Source organism: Stylophora pistillata, chromosome 8 (assembly GCF_964205215.1).
Source record: "Stylophora pistillata chromosome 8, jaStyPist1.2, whole genome shotgun sequence".
Classification (NCBI taxonomy): domain Eukaryota; kingdom Metazoa; phylum Cnidaria; class Anthozoa; order Scleractinia; family Pocilloporidae; genus Stylophora; species Stylophora pistillata.
The window spans coordinates 18,183,834-18,199,420 of record NC_142526.1 but is presented as its reverse complement, the minus strand read 5'-3'; the positions used below and the strand labels follow the sequence as shown (position 1 = coordinate 18,199,420).

Sequence of the window (15,587 nt, the reverse complement as noted above, 5' to 3'; positions counted from 1 at the left end):
CGGTTATCCTCAATAAGACCTCTGCGATACTAGTGCAGCGCTCTACCAATTGAGCTAACAAGCCAACTGGGAGCAGGCCATCAAATTAATTCGACATAAACCCGTAGATGATAAATCAAACAACAACAAACATATGAAATACATATATATGAACTGCGGTTATGAAACGTATATGTGCACGATCCTTCGCAGTAAAGCACTTCGCAGTAAAGCACGGTTTTATGTCGAATTAATTTGATGGCCTGCTCCCAGTTGGCTTGTTAGCTCAATTGGTAGAGCGCTGCACTAGTATCGCAGAGGTCAGTGGTTCGAATCCCGTACAGGCCTGAATTTTTTTCAGGTCTGATTTTCACTATTGCTTAAATAGTGCTTTACTGCGAAGGATCGTGCACATATACGTTTCATAACCGCAGTTCATATATATGTATTTCATATGTTTGTTGTTTAATATATATCACAATAATAAGTAAAGAATCGGTTATCCTCAATAAGACTGGTTCTCATTTCGCTTGTTAAAGTTTGCATGTAGGTCTGTCCTGTTTTTTTAAGCCTGAAGATTCCCAGACTGCATTGATTTGGGGCACTAGTAGTGCAAAGCTAACTTAAGTATATAAGTTAATTTCAGTTAATCGATAGGTCTTATCTATTTCTAATCTGTGCATTGATTTTCCTGCTGGGGTAAGTCCTTTTTTTTATCGATAAGATGAAAACGGTGATTTTTATTTCATTAAATAAATGTTGCTTAAGACTGATTGTGTGACCATATATTCTAAAGGACTGCTATAAGGTAATAAAATGTCAGTGATCCTTTCACATCGTAAAATTGGTTTTGTTTTATTTTCTCCGCATTGTTCATGTCCAGGAGTAGAAACGATCGAAGCGGAACACTTCAGAACTTAATACCTTTGCAAACCTCACAAAGTCACACGGCTTGCCAGGCCAGGCCCCCTTGCGCCACAATTATTTTTGTCACTCGCCTACAATTTATATCAGTCGCTAGACATTTTAATTTACCTAATCATTCTAAGCAACATATGGCAATCTGCGATCTTTCCTTACACTTGGGTAGCACGGAAAGCCGTAAAACTCTTGAACAAAAGCTCATCTTTCAAACCGGCAGTCTAAATCCCACAGGTATCAACGAACGCTTTTCATTCCAGTAATTTATTCGTGTTTTTCTCTTTGCCATGTTCCCACCAATCACGTAGCACCATTTTCTGCCTTTAAAAACACACACAACCCACAATTCCTCTATTCGCTCCGACGAAGGGCTAACGCTCGAAACGTCAGCTTCTATAATCGTAACGGTGGCCAATTTACCATTTCAACTTTGTTGATATATTCAAATTATTTCGTTACCGCCACCGACACAGCCCCAAACAGTTTCTTTAGAAACTATCAGCCTTTATTCACAATTTATATCCTCTTGCAGTCCTTGTGCCAAGATCGTATCACAAATACACAAAAGATAACATCTTATTTTTTTCAATATTAGCAGTGTCACAAAGAATTTTAAACTCTTTCGTGCGAGACGGAAAGACTTTCAATCAATTTTCCTCCCTTCTATTAAGGCTCAAAATTTTATGTCAATTATCAGCTTCCTTTGCATTCATCTTGAGTGACAATTATTTGGGACATTGATAAGCAGCATTGGCCTCTTTGCTTTAACACTTGTTAACCTTTTATACCTGAATATCAGTATGTACATTCTTCATACTCTTCTTTATTCACTTCCTTTGGAGTTGAAAAGGAGAATTTGTTATGCAATCATGAGCTTCTATAGTTGGTGATTATTTCCTCTATTCTCGTGACCTTAATGTGTGAAGTTAGGAATGGTATTGCGAGGAGTTATCAGATGCTAGTCACTTTTCGGGGTCAAATGGTTAATCAACAAGGAAAATACAATAGGGAAAAAAACACTTCCCTGAACCAAAAAATCAGCCAGCTTATTATCTAGCCCTTACATCTAGAAATTTTTTAATTCTTGAAACTGACTTTTGTTTCTATGTTACCATTCAAAGCCGAGTGTTTGAGTCAAACGAAATAGCTTCCCGTTAGCTTTTACCTTGTGGGAAGACCAAAAATATTCCAAGTACGAATAAAGGAAGTCATTTACCAACAGCGAAGATCTAACAAGGAATAAAAACAACCAAAAACAAAGATGCATAGATACAAAGACCCTTGATGTACTCAAGATCAAAAACTTTATTAAAGAGCCGCACTCTTGATTAAGTGACGATGCATTCCTTCGGTTCAACTTCATCCGTGGAAAAGAAAATGGCTGCATTCTTGTCATGATTTTACATGAAGAAGTTGTGAATTCAATCATTCCTTGTTTCTGCTTTTGTTTGAAAATGAATTGTGACCGGAGAGTTTTCTGTTAGCCGAGGGATTTTTCCAGCGGATAAACCCCGGTCATGATATGACACATTTTGCGAAATTGAAATGCAACGATGCAAACAATTGGTTAATTAGTCAGGCCTGCACTTGCCACTATGATAATTGACCGTCGGTGTAGTCAACAAGGCTCGCGCAACTCTCTGTTGTAAACGGGAAAAATAAAGACGTCCTGTTTACAAAGATTACCTTAGACGCCGAACAGGCATGGGCCCATCCTTCCCCCTTTTCGGATCCTGTGATTTATGTCTGCTTGTTAGAAAACAAAGTCCAAAGATGCGTCATTCAATGAAGCGATATTGAATCGAACCGCTCAACAGTTCATTCCTGTGTACGTTCCTGTAAAGGTACGTTTGAGATTCAAATAGTAAACGTGCAGTTCAGTTGGACCGGAAGTCAAGTGAGCTAAAGGCATGTGAAATGGCGAAATCTATGACATATAGATAAGTCCTTCCTATGATACACCTAAAACAGTCTAGTACGCATTTGGACCCACAATAACCTTTTACTGTTGTTTCTTTTAGTTTAAAAATTATTCACGTCGGCGATATTGCTCATTTTGGTGACCCAAGGGAAAATCTCATTATTCCTGCGAAGAAACAGGCTAAACTATTCACTCATTTCACTGATCACCCAAGAAGGAATGAAGGAATATAAAGTATTCAAAAGAATACGACAGAAAAGTGGAAAAGATAGGGGGAATATTAAACGCGCGTCAAGTCCAAAATCCAGTTAGTTGACATAGGGTAGTGATTCTAGACTGTCGCACGAGAAGGAAACGCATAGTTTATTGACACAAATTCAGGAATTAAGCCGATTATGTGCAACGAAATGCAATAAAAGCAAACGATTGAACGTCTGGCCTTCACATTGCATGTCAGTGTTTGTTGTTATATTATACAATCGGTTTAGTCAGCAAGGCACACGTCAGTAGGAAAGGTGACTTTGAGCATGGAAAATCTCTCAACCGAAACACTTCAGCAATCAAGTCAAGGCAAGGGGGCAGGCAAGGGTAACTACGTTTTTAGTCAATGTTAGCAAGAAAATGTATTCTCTTAACGGTAGTTATGTTTCAGACAAGGTCTTCCTAACGGATTGGTACTGGTAACGAAGACAGAGAAGATAGGAAGAAACAAACAAAATCTCCTATGAGTGTGTGTCTTTTATTCCTGAGATCAGAAACGTCTACCTGGAGTACATACGTTGGAGTTCCTATTTTTTCCATTTTCTCGTTTGGCTGACTGTTTGTTATTAAAGAAAGACTGGTGTTCGTTAAGAGATTGGGTTTGCAATACACTTTCGATATATTATCTATAAAAGAACCTCATTAGGAGCCGACATTCTTGAAACAAAAAATGAAAATCAAAATTTAAAATTTACCCGAGTACACCTCACTCCATATTTTTTGTGTTAAAATTGTTTCGCACCGTGACTAAGGTAAACAAACAGTTTTTATATCATGTGTGAGCTCGAAATGTAACCGCTGAACTGGTATGACCTTTCAATCATTTTTGACTCAAGTTTGCAGTTTGAAGGAATCCAGAAGAAAACGCGAACCCCTGTTGGTCTGTAATTCCCACAGTCTTAGCCATCTCCTTACCCATCAGAGTTGCGTCTAATGGACTTTGCTTAGCAAATTCACCGACTGCCTGAACAACTCCCTTTATGGCGCCTTGTCGAATATTGGCTGCATTTTAAGACATTAAAAAAGTGGATTATTAAAAAGGAGGATTATTAATATCATTTTCAAAGTGTTAGTAGTGTTAGGCCGGAATGAACTGAGGCAAAAACAGTTCCAAGAAAACCAAACTGGGGTCTAGCACTGAATAACAGTGGGCTTTAAAGGTCCCATTATGGTAAGTATGAAAGCCTTAAGTAAATTCAAGGCTTCTCTTTTCTCTTAATACTCATGAAATGATATTGACGAGTGGAGCTTCATTTCAGTTATTTTGGCTTGTGACCTGAAAGGCAAATTTGTTTGTTTGACTCATCTGGTTGGATAAAGAATGGTTTGGCTTGAGAAAAGATCTTATCACAGCTTGCATGAAAATAGAAGAAAAGAGTGAAATTTTACATCTAATTAGGCTCAGTGGTCATTGATGGGCTGAAAACAAATCTGTTTGGGTTCAAGCACCGCAAGAACTTGACTTTTAATGCTGTGAGGATGGATGTCTTTTACAAAGCAAAATAAATAAACTAGTCGCGGATTACTCACTAATATCACCACAATGTTGCTGCTCCTCAATCTTATAATGTTCCTTCACCCATTCTGGAGCCTTTGACCAATCCTGATGCATGTTGTAGAATTTTCCAGTTACAACACCTGAAAAAAAATTGTTTGGCACAAGTTTAAAGTATCCCTGATAAACAATCTGTACAAGTGTGGATCGGGACTTAGTTTGAGACCACCGGCGTGCAAGTCTAACGCTCTTTCCTTTTCATTTCATTTTACCATCTTGTGTACCTGAGGAAGGGATTGTCGTTTCACTGACCGTCAGCACTCAATAATAACATTTGAAGCAAGCGCGCAACTTTAAAGATACAAGATTCTGCTAGAGCCAACATGATAGTATTTTGTGTTCTTGAGAAAAGGATAGCTGAAGATTTGTCGTTTGACTAACTGACAACATTGACTCAATAATGCATGCAGCTAAAAGATATAAGATTCTGCTAGAGCCAACATACCAAGCCCTTTATAGATCTTAAGATCCATGTTGCAACCGTGAAGAACGTCTTGAACCTTTGTAAGAGGATTATTCAGCCGGGATACCCGCCTGCAGATCAAACTGTACTAATTAGCTAATACAAGCTGGCCCTTTTATCGCAGAATTTCCATCCATTTTAGGAAATTATCTACTTTTTAGTTCATCCGCTCCAATGACAGAGGAAATAGGTGTTTCTCTAAGGATGTCATTGTGTTCAGAAAACAAAGACAAAGAGGAGGGGCATGCAATTTTTTCGCAGTGGCCACATCAGGTCTAACGAGCAAATACATTAAATTTATTTTCACACAGATCTTACCCGAAAATTTTTCTTTGTACCTCGACAAAACATCTAAAACCGATGGCAATATCAACGTGTTTAGTTGATCTTCGCGAACAGTTCCGAGAGAGCAACTTTTCACTAAATATATAATTGCTCATAAGGAACAAAAGTCTTGTCGCACAGTTGAGCACAAAGTAGTTTGTTTTGATTGATCTGGTTTCCGGTGAAATCTTAAACCCTGTATTTCTTTTATCCCGTTCCTATTTTTGCATACAAGTTCCTGTTTACAAAGTTCACCTTGGACGTCGAACAGGCATGAACCCATTCTTCCTTTCCGCACCCGCAATTTACGCCTGCTTATCATAAACCAAAGTCCAATGAATGAAACGTTTGAATAATCCATTTGTGCTTACGTTCTACTGTTCTCTCTTCCTTTGCTTTAGTTCGAGATACAACACACGAGAAACTATTAAGTACTTTACAAACCAAAGGTTTCTCCAACGTATTCTCTACATATAGGATAAGCGTATTTTCGTGATCTACAATTGTACATGAAATCTTTTAAGTGGCTTGCTTTTGTGGACCCGCTTCAAATAGCAAAAGTTCCCTCGTTAATCACTAGTTGCCTTGTTTTTCTATTTGCTCCAATGACTCGAAGGTATGATGACGTTGTCGAGCCTTTTTTCCGGTTCAAGTCAGATGGAATTTTCATCCTCTTATGGTTAACTACGACAGCAATAAAAAGCTTTCCAAACATGAATGAGTAAAGAACAATTATTAAAAAGAAAAGACACGAATAAAAACATTCTGCCACAAATTAAAGATCTCACAGGAGCCCTGTTTGTCATTGAAAAGTGAAAATAGTCCGAGAGCAATTATTTTATGGATTGATGAGCGGAACTCCAAGGCGAAACTAACAAAGCTTGTTATTCATTCCTGGCCATGATTTAATCCCACCTTTGATTTGACTATGACATCTAGTTCCTTCTTGAAAATTTATAAGCCACGAACACCTTACTTCGCTATCTCATCCAGCCGTCGCTCGAGATACTTGAAAGGCAAGGCCCATTTTTTGCTTTGTAATGATCTTTATTTTTCCAGTCTTATTTCTAATTTTTTCGTCTTACAATCGGTCGACAAATGTATTTAGACGGTAGTAGGCTTGCTCTCGGTTAATGTAATCTTACACTCACTACAAAACCCCACGCCGTATTTCTCAGTGGAGTAAAAACATCGCTTATGAAACAATTTAGCAGATTTCAGATTTTGATTGAGAAATTTGAAAAACTGTACAATCTTTTCAGTTGATTTATTGTAAAAAGAATTGGGAATTGGCTGAAGAATCACCATGGCAGGTGCTCAGGCAGGACTCGAAGTTTTAAACAAGGCGCTCGAAGTTGGGCAGAAAGGTTAGTGCTCAGTATAGTGTATGATACCGCGGGGTCTCTTTTTGTATAGAAGCTTAACAGAATATTATTAGTTACTTGAATAACGCAACTGCTTTTCGGGGATTTTATTCCTTTCAAATACTTACACAAATACTGGATTGTCATGCTCATGTCAGATACTAGGCATAAATACCGCAACAACAATGAAAATAGCAAAGATTTCTGGAAAGTGCGGCGAGTTTATGTGCCATTCGAGGCAAGGGACTTTTAATGACTCAACAGAGCATTTCATGCTATTATAAGGATGGATGCCCGCTATAAATTAAAGTTCCGCTTCATTTACTATCTTTTAGTGTTACTTCGAGTTAACGCGGTGACCTTGTGAGAAAGACTCTTGTTTTTCGAGTAAGCTACCTAAGAATGAAATTGTACAGAATCCTCGGAGCAAAGCTTCAAGTTCGAGGATCAGGAAAGTTCGAATTAGATAGCTTTGAAAACAGCGGTACTCAACAATGTGATATATCTCGAATTGCTTGAAATGCATGATTGCAGTATTCTGAAAAGACGTCAACGTCCCTATTTCAAATAACTTTTCAAGTCTCTAATGTCCGAATTTTATTTCATATTCTTAGCTTTGGACAATATCTCTGAATACTACTATGAAAACGAGGCAATGATTGCTTGGTGGAACGACTGGAAGGCAAGAGACCAAAGAGCTAGCATAGAGAAAACCTTTAATCATGGTCGCTTCTCCAGAGAAAAACGCACATTAGGTTTGATATTCAGATCTTGTCCTAATTTTGTTCGGCTTCAATGAAGAACCATCCACACTTGAAAACATTATGCTCGAAATCTAATATTCATAGCTCAACTGTTTTTCACGTTATCGCTGCAGTCTTGCTTAAAGCTTTAATTTTTATGAACTTATATTTCGCTACATAATTATGCAATAACTTGCCATTATAGCCAATGATAAAATCGTTCTAGTACGACCTTAAAAGTTTATGACTTAGTTTCTAGAGAAAGAGGTAAAGAAATATGCATTACAAAGCAAAGACTGCTAGAATCAATTACGCCCTTTCATTAATTCATTCTTGCCCGACGCAAAGCTTTACGTCCACTGTTGAAAATATCCTTAATAAGGCAAAGGTAAAATCGACTTTCTATTTCACGCATCTTATATTATCCTTTATATAAAGTTGATTAATTATAGGATTTCTGGGATCTGTTCCACATTTTCCGTCTTTCGCTTTTTACTGATCAGTGGAGACACTTTTTTTTTTTACCAGGGATCGTGAATGGAAGATGGTATTGTTGCTTTACACAAGCAGGCTTGAAGGCCAAAGGACAGCCTCTTGATAATTAGAGCAACCTGAGACGCAACTGAAAGCGAGAGATTTCGTTCGATCTTCACATTCATACGCTGAGAGGTCGACACCTTCATGTGCTCAATTTGTGTAAAACAGAATAAAAGTTTGTCCTATATGTCCATTGAGTTTACCTCAATCAAGTTAAAGTCTGACAGCCCTCGCGTAGAAGGAAAAAACTTCATGGTTAACCACTTTTGTCGAACGTATTATTGGTGAAATTGATATATCTAACATAGAAATATTTGCGTTATCATACATTGATTCTCATTTTGTAATAATCCATCCAGTTAGTCACCAATATTAATAGAAATAGTCCTGAAAGTTCAAAACTTGGAGCAAAACTGAAGACCCGACTCGTCCTACAAATTTTGAATTGCGAAATCATTACAGTACTAACGTTTTATTGTCGTCTTTTTTCAACTGAACAACCTCAGCTTTTATTTGAAACCTGGCCTTTTCAAACATTTTCATGAATAAAATTAACAAAGTTAAGCAGAAGCATGTCACAGTAAGCTAATCATGAGTCTGGTTAATTGTCAGCTCGACGGCAATAAGTTTTCGGGATTCCGACCAAAAGCCTTCCCCCATCCCCATGGCCCCAACCTTCATCAACAACAGTTCCATTTGTGCGTGTAGAAACAGTTCACAGCCATCTGGTGGGCCCAAGTTGAAAGGTTTAAAAGGAATCCTTCTCAACTGTTCAGTTCGAAAGATTGTTCGAAAGATGTCCGCAATGGGGTTTAGAAAATTAAAGCATATCATGATGCTAAGGAAACTCATATGTAGTTGGAAATGTCAAAACCTTAAATTTTAGTCACATCTGCTTCAGCCGAAGAAATTTAGAATCACCTTTCACTAACCGAGCTCCAAATCCGAGTGGGATAAACAAGGTTCCTTAGCATTTAAAATATATTTTATAAAATCTCTAGGTTGAAATAGAGGGATATTTCATTTCAAACAATCTCTTGAATCTAGCGAACTGGACTGTACAGTAAAACTGACCAATCATAGCGCAACTACCAACCGTGAGATGTATTAAAATTTTGAATTAAATTTGATGATGTTCGCATGGTTGATTTAGACCATAAATACAAATTCGGAGACTCTTTTTCAACCAAATGTAAAGGGTAGTTGTATTGGTGTGAAAATTCTAGCAGGTATTGTTTAATTGTTCTTTCTAGCCCTGGGGCTAATGTCTTGCAATGATGAATTTTAAAATTAGACCGCCATCTTTTAGAAGTTCCAAATAATTGCAACTTTTGAGATGAAATTACGAATAAATATGTGAACCTTATCAGGGCGAGAACCCCTACATACCTTCCTTTTTATCACGCTGTTATCTACCGCAATGACGTGAACATCGTTAGGACGTAGTGCACTTTTTGAATAATTTGCATCGTATCTTTTGAAGAGGGCGTTAGTTAATATTCCTACAACTGGTTACCTTGGCCTCAAATAAATGCTAATTTAAGCAAAGTTCTTTTGACATTAGAACATCACCCTGGAGCTTCTACTGACTGATAAATCGTAACTACAATAAAGGAAAACTTGAAAAGTAACTCAAATCAAACAACTATCAAGCGAAGTACTCCGGCAGTGTACTGTTCTTATTTTAATTTGATATCACTAAGACAAGACAAATCAAAACGGACCGACCAGAAACCTTCGCGGTAAGTAAAATGGCACCACTTCTTTGTTATCCTGTTGTGGCGAGGCCTTTTAATTCAAATAGCGATATGAATAAGGTAGTTTTAATTTTTAACAGTTCCTCGATATACTTAATCCTTAAACAAACTCGTTAAGTATAATCAACCTTGAAAACTGATTCGGCATAATTTGGCAGAGAAAGTGGTTAGTTGGTACAGAAAGTGGTCGATCAGGATTGCTTTGAGAGATACCCAGGCTGTGTTATCGATAAATCAAGTTCATGGCGATGTATGAAACAAAACCACGCTACCTGTCTGACTCTTCGTGGAATGGATTGAGATAAGGATTTTATTCGCTTCTAGAAAAAGAAGGCAATTTTACAACCGTTGAAACAAAAATGTACACAGCCACAAGCGAGAATTATAAGCGTTTCAAACACGTTCGAGGGTAGTGCATAAATTATTTTCCTAGGCTAAAGCACAAAATCTTTCCTAACAAAAAAAAAAGAATACTCTGGTACTTTTACTGCCCTCACAATAGTTTGCTGTCCTCACAAAATTAATCACAAAGCATCAATATTCCAAGAGATTGATGGTGTCATTGAATGCACTTGCAAATTTAGAGACTAAAATACGATCATGCGCTTGATTTTTCGATCAACTGTCACCAACAATGAGCCCGAACGCCTTACTTTTTTTTTTTTATTTTACCTCATTTTATCAAGACAAAAAAAATCTTTGTTTTTGTGGAAAGAGATGAGAGAAATAAATAAAGCTGTTAAGCGGCGTCCTCTCGTGCTTGGGACCGAGAGGAAAAAAAAAATTGAGTAAACTAGCACGGATTCGAATAGCGTCAAGGAAAGAGACTTCAAACCATGTGACCTGGTAGCCTGATAGTCCTTATAATCCTGATAGTCTACTATCTTTCTTCAATCTCTCGTATGTCTTCGTGGAACCCCTAATTGAAGTGATGAAAACGGATCTTGATAAACGCTTTGGAGAAAGAGAGGATATATCTTAAAAAAAATTTAAAAGTTGCATATTCAAAATTTTACCGACATCAAGCGATGTTAATAAGTTGATGCAATATACGACATGTTTTGCAGAAAATGTCAGAGAATCTCGAGGAAAACGATGAAGGACATAGCGGTAAGTGAAAGGCGCCTGTAAAAAAATATGGCAACGATAACTAAATATATTATCACCTTGTAAAAGTAACCTTTTGTGATCATGAATTGTTCATTTGTACGTACTGCAGTTAACAACAAACCTTCTCATTTTTAGGCTCAAAATACCCGAGTTTGTTCGCAAAAATAACAAGAACCAAACCAGACCTTGCACGTCTATCAGAGGGTTCTTTAAGAAGATCTTTATTAACTATGGACTTGACACTCTTGGGAGCAGGCACAGCAATTGGCATTGGTGTATACATCATAATTCCAAAGCTTTCAAATGATATGGCAGCGCCTACTGTCATTTTATCCGTTATTCTGACTTCTTTATCCTTTATATTATCTGGGATATGCTACGCCGAGTTCAGCTCAAGGATTCCAAAGCGTGGGTCAGCCTACGTCTATTGTTATGCAGTGCTAGGGGAGATTTGGGCTTTCATCGTGGGGTGGACAATGATTCTAGAATATATGATCGTAACAGCAGTGTTAGCAAGAACATGCAGCGAGTACATTGATTACTTACTGGGAGGAAGGATATACGATTTTTTCAAAGACGAAGTAGTCACTTGGAATTATCCTTTTCTAGCTCCATTTCCAGATTTTCTTGCATTCATTCTACCAGTAGCCGTGACTTGGGTTATTGCTATGGGAATGCGACGGGCCATGTTCTTTCACCACACCATGCTAGCCTTCAGTTCTGTAGCACTGATTCTACTTTTTATCATCAGTCTTTTCCTTGCAAAACCAGATAACTGGACACATAATAATGTTCTGCCATATGGTGTCCAAGACATTTTGAAAGCCGCTGCTAGGAGCTATTTCATCTTTATTAGCCTGGACGCCATATCTTCTGCAAGCCGAGAGACCACAATACCAAGTTCATCGGTGCCTCTGGCTGCAATCTTAACTGTTACTTTAGTAACAATAATATATTGTGGAACCACTGTTATCTTCACCTTGACAATACCCTTCGATGAAAAGAGCGGTTTTGCACCCTTCGCTAAGATCTTTCGCGTTATTCCAGGAGCTGACTATGCCGTTACTATTGGAGCAATTTCAGCGACTTCAAATGGTTTGATCTCGTGTTCACTAGCTGCACCCCGTGTATTGTTTACCATGGTTACTGATGGGCTTCTGCTTGGCTTTGATTGCGTTGATGAGCCATTCAGTGCTTTGACGACAGTTTCGTTCGTCCACGGTTTGTTTAGTGGATGCTTGGCAACTTTGTTCTCCACAGAACATTTGGTATTACTACTTTCTTTAATGATGTTTTTGCTAATATTATTTTTTTGTTTCCTTGTTTTTTATTATTCATGTAATGTGGGTCTGCATGCAGAAATCTTTTTTCCGAGCAATCCTCCACGGCTTTGTTTCTTACCACTTTGATAGGCAGTTCTTTGACTTCCGGCTTCACGCAACTATTCCTGTCTAAGTGACATCTTTGCACAAAGGTTCTCTGGTTAAAGTGATGTGCTTCAGAGGGCCGCGAGTGTGAAAGTCATGACGACACAATAATCATCCCGGCATAGTAAGCTGTTGAATATCGTGCTAACACCATGTTTTTTCGTCTTTTCATACAAGTTCATCATGTCATTATTTTATTTTATTCATTTGCTACTTACACACACACATACAAAAATAAATTACAGTTGTTTACAACAATAAAAAATGATAACAATTATAATACCATTATACAACAATCTATACTTAACTCATATAAAATTACTATTTATGATCATTTATGAAAAGTGTGGCGAGAAAGCCCAGCAGAAGCTAGTAGCTTATCAAACCTGGGTTCCTTACACGATGTAGAAGATAGATTAGCTAATTACGGGCGGGCGAGTTTTACTTAGTTTTCTGTCAATGAGGAATTTTTAAGCGAAGTCTTAAAGGTCTATCAGCAAAATGTTTGTATAATGTTTGTTGTTTGAATAACACTGATACAGTTTCTTTTTTTCTGAGTAGTAAACCGCTTCAACACGGTAACCACGGTAAACTCGCGCTCTCAGGGTTCTTGATGGCAAGAATTCTTGTAACGGTGTCTTGTTAACAGAGAATAACCGAAAAAAGACAAACTACTTAAACTTGTACAAGTATCAAAATGATTTTGGTACAACGGAAGCACCTCCCAGGCCTAAAAAAAACAGCCCTAGTCCCTTATTGTTTCACAGACAATCATAAAATGGCTGAGCTACTTTGAATTTCTGTTTTGGGCTGGGTGGCACATTTGATACCACCAAACATCCCATCAGATGTTTTATTATTTTCAGATTGAGCTTCTCTCAGTTGGTACGCTCTTGGCTTACACCATGGTTGCTATTTCGGTCTTGTTAACACGTTACCAGCCTGGTGTGGAATGTCATGTGTACGGGAAAGCAGCCAAGCTTGAACGAACAAACCAGTGGCTAGAGTCAATCACATCGGAACCACGATATCCACCTCCAATCTCTGATCAATCCGAACTTGAGAAACGTGACACCGTTAAAGGTAACACAAGGGGAAAGCCCAGCGAAATATCACATGATAACGCCACCTTGGCTATATTTTTATTGGTTCTCAGTATTTCGTTTCTTGTCACTATCATCCTGACCGTACTTAATGGCATCCTTAAGGAGGACAGTTGGGCATTCCTTGCTGCTGTCATGAGTGGCATTTTTATATTTGTGGCTCTTATATTTCTAACACGACAGCCTAAGAACAATGCAAAGTTTCCTATCACGGTGCCGTGTTCTCCCTTGCTTTCAGTCATCACCATCTTTGTTAATGTCCTTCTCATCTCTGAATTGGATTATTTGTCTTTTGTACGATTTGGCGCATGGCTAATTCCAGGTAAGATGGTCTCTGTAACTTCTCTTTTTAGAGCGTATTTATAATCTTTTGTTTCTTTACCGACTTCTTGAATTTCTCTTACTTTTAATGATATATTGTCACATTCCCAACAAGAAACGAATACCGAGAAAATTTAGCTCATATCTAAGAGTAATCCTTGGGCCGTTCCTGTGTTCTCTTTTTGTGCAGATCAACGATACAAACAGGCATTAATACTACTAATTTTCTAAAACAATAATTATTGGCGTCCCATCCTATGATCTGTGATCTCCAACAAGGACAGTGAGGCCAAAACGGATCGTTGAGCGATAAAGTCGAGAGCAGACGAAAGCCTGTACTGTAGTTATCTATCGATACTCCTATTTCTGGAAAGGAATATAGTTACGTTCTGTTTTACACCTATAATTTGTACTATTCCTTTCAACAATTTTTTTAACTTCATGATCTATTTTTTTCCATGTTACAGGACTGATTATCTACATTTTATATGGATACAGACGAAGCAAAGAGGCGCTTAAACCAAAGGAATCAACCGAGGGTGATTTTATTTTGTACGAAAATCCTAACGTAGATGCAAGCTTTAAACACATTCAACCAAAAAGAAAACGTGACGAGCAACAAAGCGGGAACTGAAGAATTCGTGGGAAACGTAAGGGGCATAGGGGCGCCGCGGGCAGGGCTCGTGCGGGGCCGGACGTCCACTGGTAGCTGACTTAAACCGAATCTGATAAACTTCAACATGCTTGGGTTAATATGTGGCGAGCTTTATACCGAGCTAAAATAACTGTGGGTCGACTGAGCCCCAAATCCTCCATTCGAGAGGTCCATCCCTTGAGCTACACGGTAACAATAGGGCACAGGCAGCGTTGGAAGAATTCCAGGCCCTCTCGACCAATCACATGAAACACAATTACCAATCGTGAACTGGTCACTTGTATTTTATCCCACTTGGAGTCTTTAACACAGACTTTTCTTTGACCGTTGTAGTTACTTGGAGTTTGCTTTTACGACGCTTTCGATACTACCATGAAATGGGTTCGTTACATTGCCTTGCCTCAAGTCAAATTAAGGCCAAAATTGAGTAAACTTCACAAATGGCAACATTCACATAAATATCTCCAAATATCGTAGCTTTTTATATTTTTCAAAGAATTACCTTCCTATATAGACCGGACCCACTGCAAAACCAGCACAATCTAGGATCTCTTTACTCTTTTCACTGTCTTGAGTTTTACCACCCATATTATAAAAGTTTGTCGATTACTTTAACCACTCGACTTTTTAATTGTACTCTTCCAAGTGCTTTATATTGTTAATTTGAGTTGATTGAATTCACTAAAAATATTATTTTGTGGCAGTATAGTTGTTGGCTCTCGTTGGTTGCTTGTTGTTGTCGTTAGATTTATTTTCTGGTTCGATATTTGTCTTTCGTGTACGGTTTTTATCCCTTGATATCCCATGCCTCGCTAGAGCAAAATATCTCAGTAATAGTAGAGGCGTTGTTATTATGAACTATTTGGTAAGACTTTTAATTCATAAACGTAAATTTTATCGAACTCAGAAATTTTTTTAGCAAATTTTAAAAGAGTGTTTTTTGTTGAGGAAAAATTGTAACCAAAAATAATAAACTTGGGAAAAACTTATGCCGTATGTGCATTGAACAAAACCGTTATTTTTTATTTCTCTTAAGTATGCCTCTTGTCTCCGTAAATTTCAGTTGCTTATGTGTACTGACCAGGTTCAGCGTAATGCGTTTTAGTTTAAAATTAGTCAGTTGTGTTAATATTATTTAAACATGAT

General features: G+C 37.9%; 2 protein-coding genes and 1 long non-coding RNA gene across 10 annotated transcripts; 2 read left to right on the top strand and 1 right to left on the bottom strand.

Moving 5' to 3' along the window:
- Positions 1-3,163: 3,163 nt before the first annotated feature.
- LOC111340053 (uncharacterized) lies at positions 3,164-9,515 on the bottom strand. Of its 5 annotated transcripts, none has more exons than XM_022946835.2 (4): positions 9,458-9,515; positions 5,083-5,171; positions 4,613-4,720; positions 3,164-4,084 (listed from the first exon to the last, which is right to left on the bottom strand). In XM_022946835.2, the coding sequence occupies exons 2-4, from the start codon at positions 5,108-5,110 to the stop codon at positions 3,903-3,905; spliced, it is 318 nt and encodes a 105-aa protein (XP_022802570.1). In that variant the 5' UTR covers positions 5,111-5,171; positions 9,458-9,515; the 3' UTR covers positions 3,164-3,902. The 5 variants fall into 5 exon arrangements, with proteins under 5 accessions (XP_022802570.1, XP_022802569.1, XP_088586743.1 ...); XM_022946834.2 differs by lacking the exon at positions 9,458-9,515 and adding an exon at positions 5,796-6,069; XM_088730617.1 differs by lacking the exon at positions 9,458-9,515 and adding an exon at positions 5,680-5,698.
- On the top strand, positions 4,230-8,259 carry LOC148725310 (uncharacterized). Of its 2 annotated transcripts, none has more exons than XR_015990739.1 (4): positions 4,230-4,253; positions 6,687-6,791; positions 7,403-7,543; positions 8,060-8,259. It is a non-coding gene; the product is annotated as an uncharacterized LOC148725310 (long non-coding RNA). The 2 variants fall into 2 exon arrangements; XR_015990738.1 differs by lacking the exon at positions 4,230-4,253 and adding an exon at positions 6,301-6,440.
- A 125-nt stretch (positions 9,516-9,640) lies between the features above and the next one.
- LOC111340044 (cationic amino acid transporter 4) lies at positions 9,641-15,430 on the top strand. Of its 3 annotated transcripts, XM_088730616.1 has the most exons (6): positions 9,641-9,810; positions 10,893-10,935; positions 11,071-12,203; positions 13,229-13,445; positions 13,704-13,787; positions 14,254-15,430. In XM_088730616.1, the coding sequence occupies exons 2-6, from the start codon at positions 10,896-10,898 to the stop codon at positions 14,418-14,420; spliced, it is 1,641 nt and encodes a 546-aa protein (XP_088586742.1). In that variant the 5' UTR covers positions 9,641-9,810; positions 10,893-10,895; the 3' UTR covers positions 14,421-15,430. The 3 variants fall into 3 exon arrangements, with proteins under 3 accessions (XP_088586742.1, XP_022802554.2, XP_022802553.2); XM_022946819.2 differs by lacking the exon at positions 13,704-13,787; XM_022946818.2 differs by having other exon boundaries at positions 13,229-13,787.
- Positions 15,431-15,587: the final 157 nt, after the last annotated feature.

Excerpts from the sequence above, each read along its gene's own strand:
- LOC111340053 (XM_022946833.2), bottom strand. The coding sequence starts at position 5,540 with ATGAGCAATTATATATTTAGTGAAAAGTTGCTCTCTCGGAACTGTTCG. Across the intron at positions 5,172-5,418 it reads GTACAAAGAAAAATTTTCGG|GCGGGTATCCCGGCTGAATA; the intron begins GTAAGATCTGTG and ends TTTGATCTGCAG. Across the intron at positions 4,085-4,612 it reads GCAACATTGTGGTGATATTA|CCAATATTCGACAAGGCGCC; the intron begins GTGAGTAATCCG and ends CTTAAAATGCAG.
- LOC111340044 (XM_022946818.2), top strand. The coding sequence starts at position 10,896 with ATGTCAGAGAATCTCGAGGAAAACGATGAAGGACATAGCG. Across the intron at positions 12,204-13,228 it reads TGTTCTCCACAGAACATTTG|ATTGAGCTTCTCTCAGTTGG; the intron begins GTATTACTACTT and ends TATTATTTTCAG. Across the intron at positions 13,788-14,253 it reads TGGCGCATGGCTAATTCCAG|GACTGATTATCTACATTTTA; the intron begins GTAAGATGGTCT and ends TCCATGTTACAG.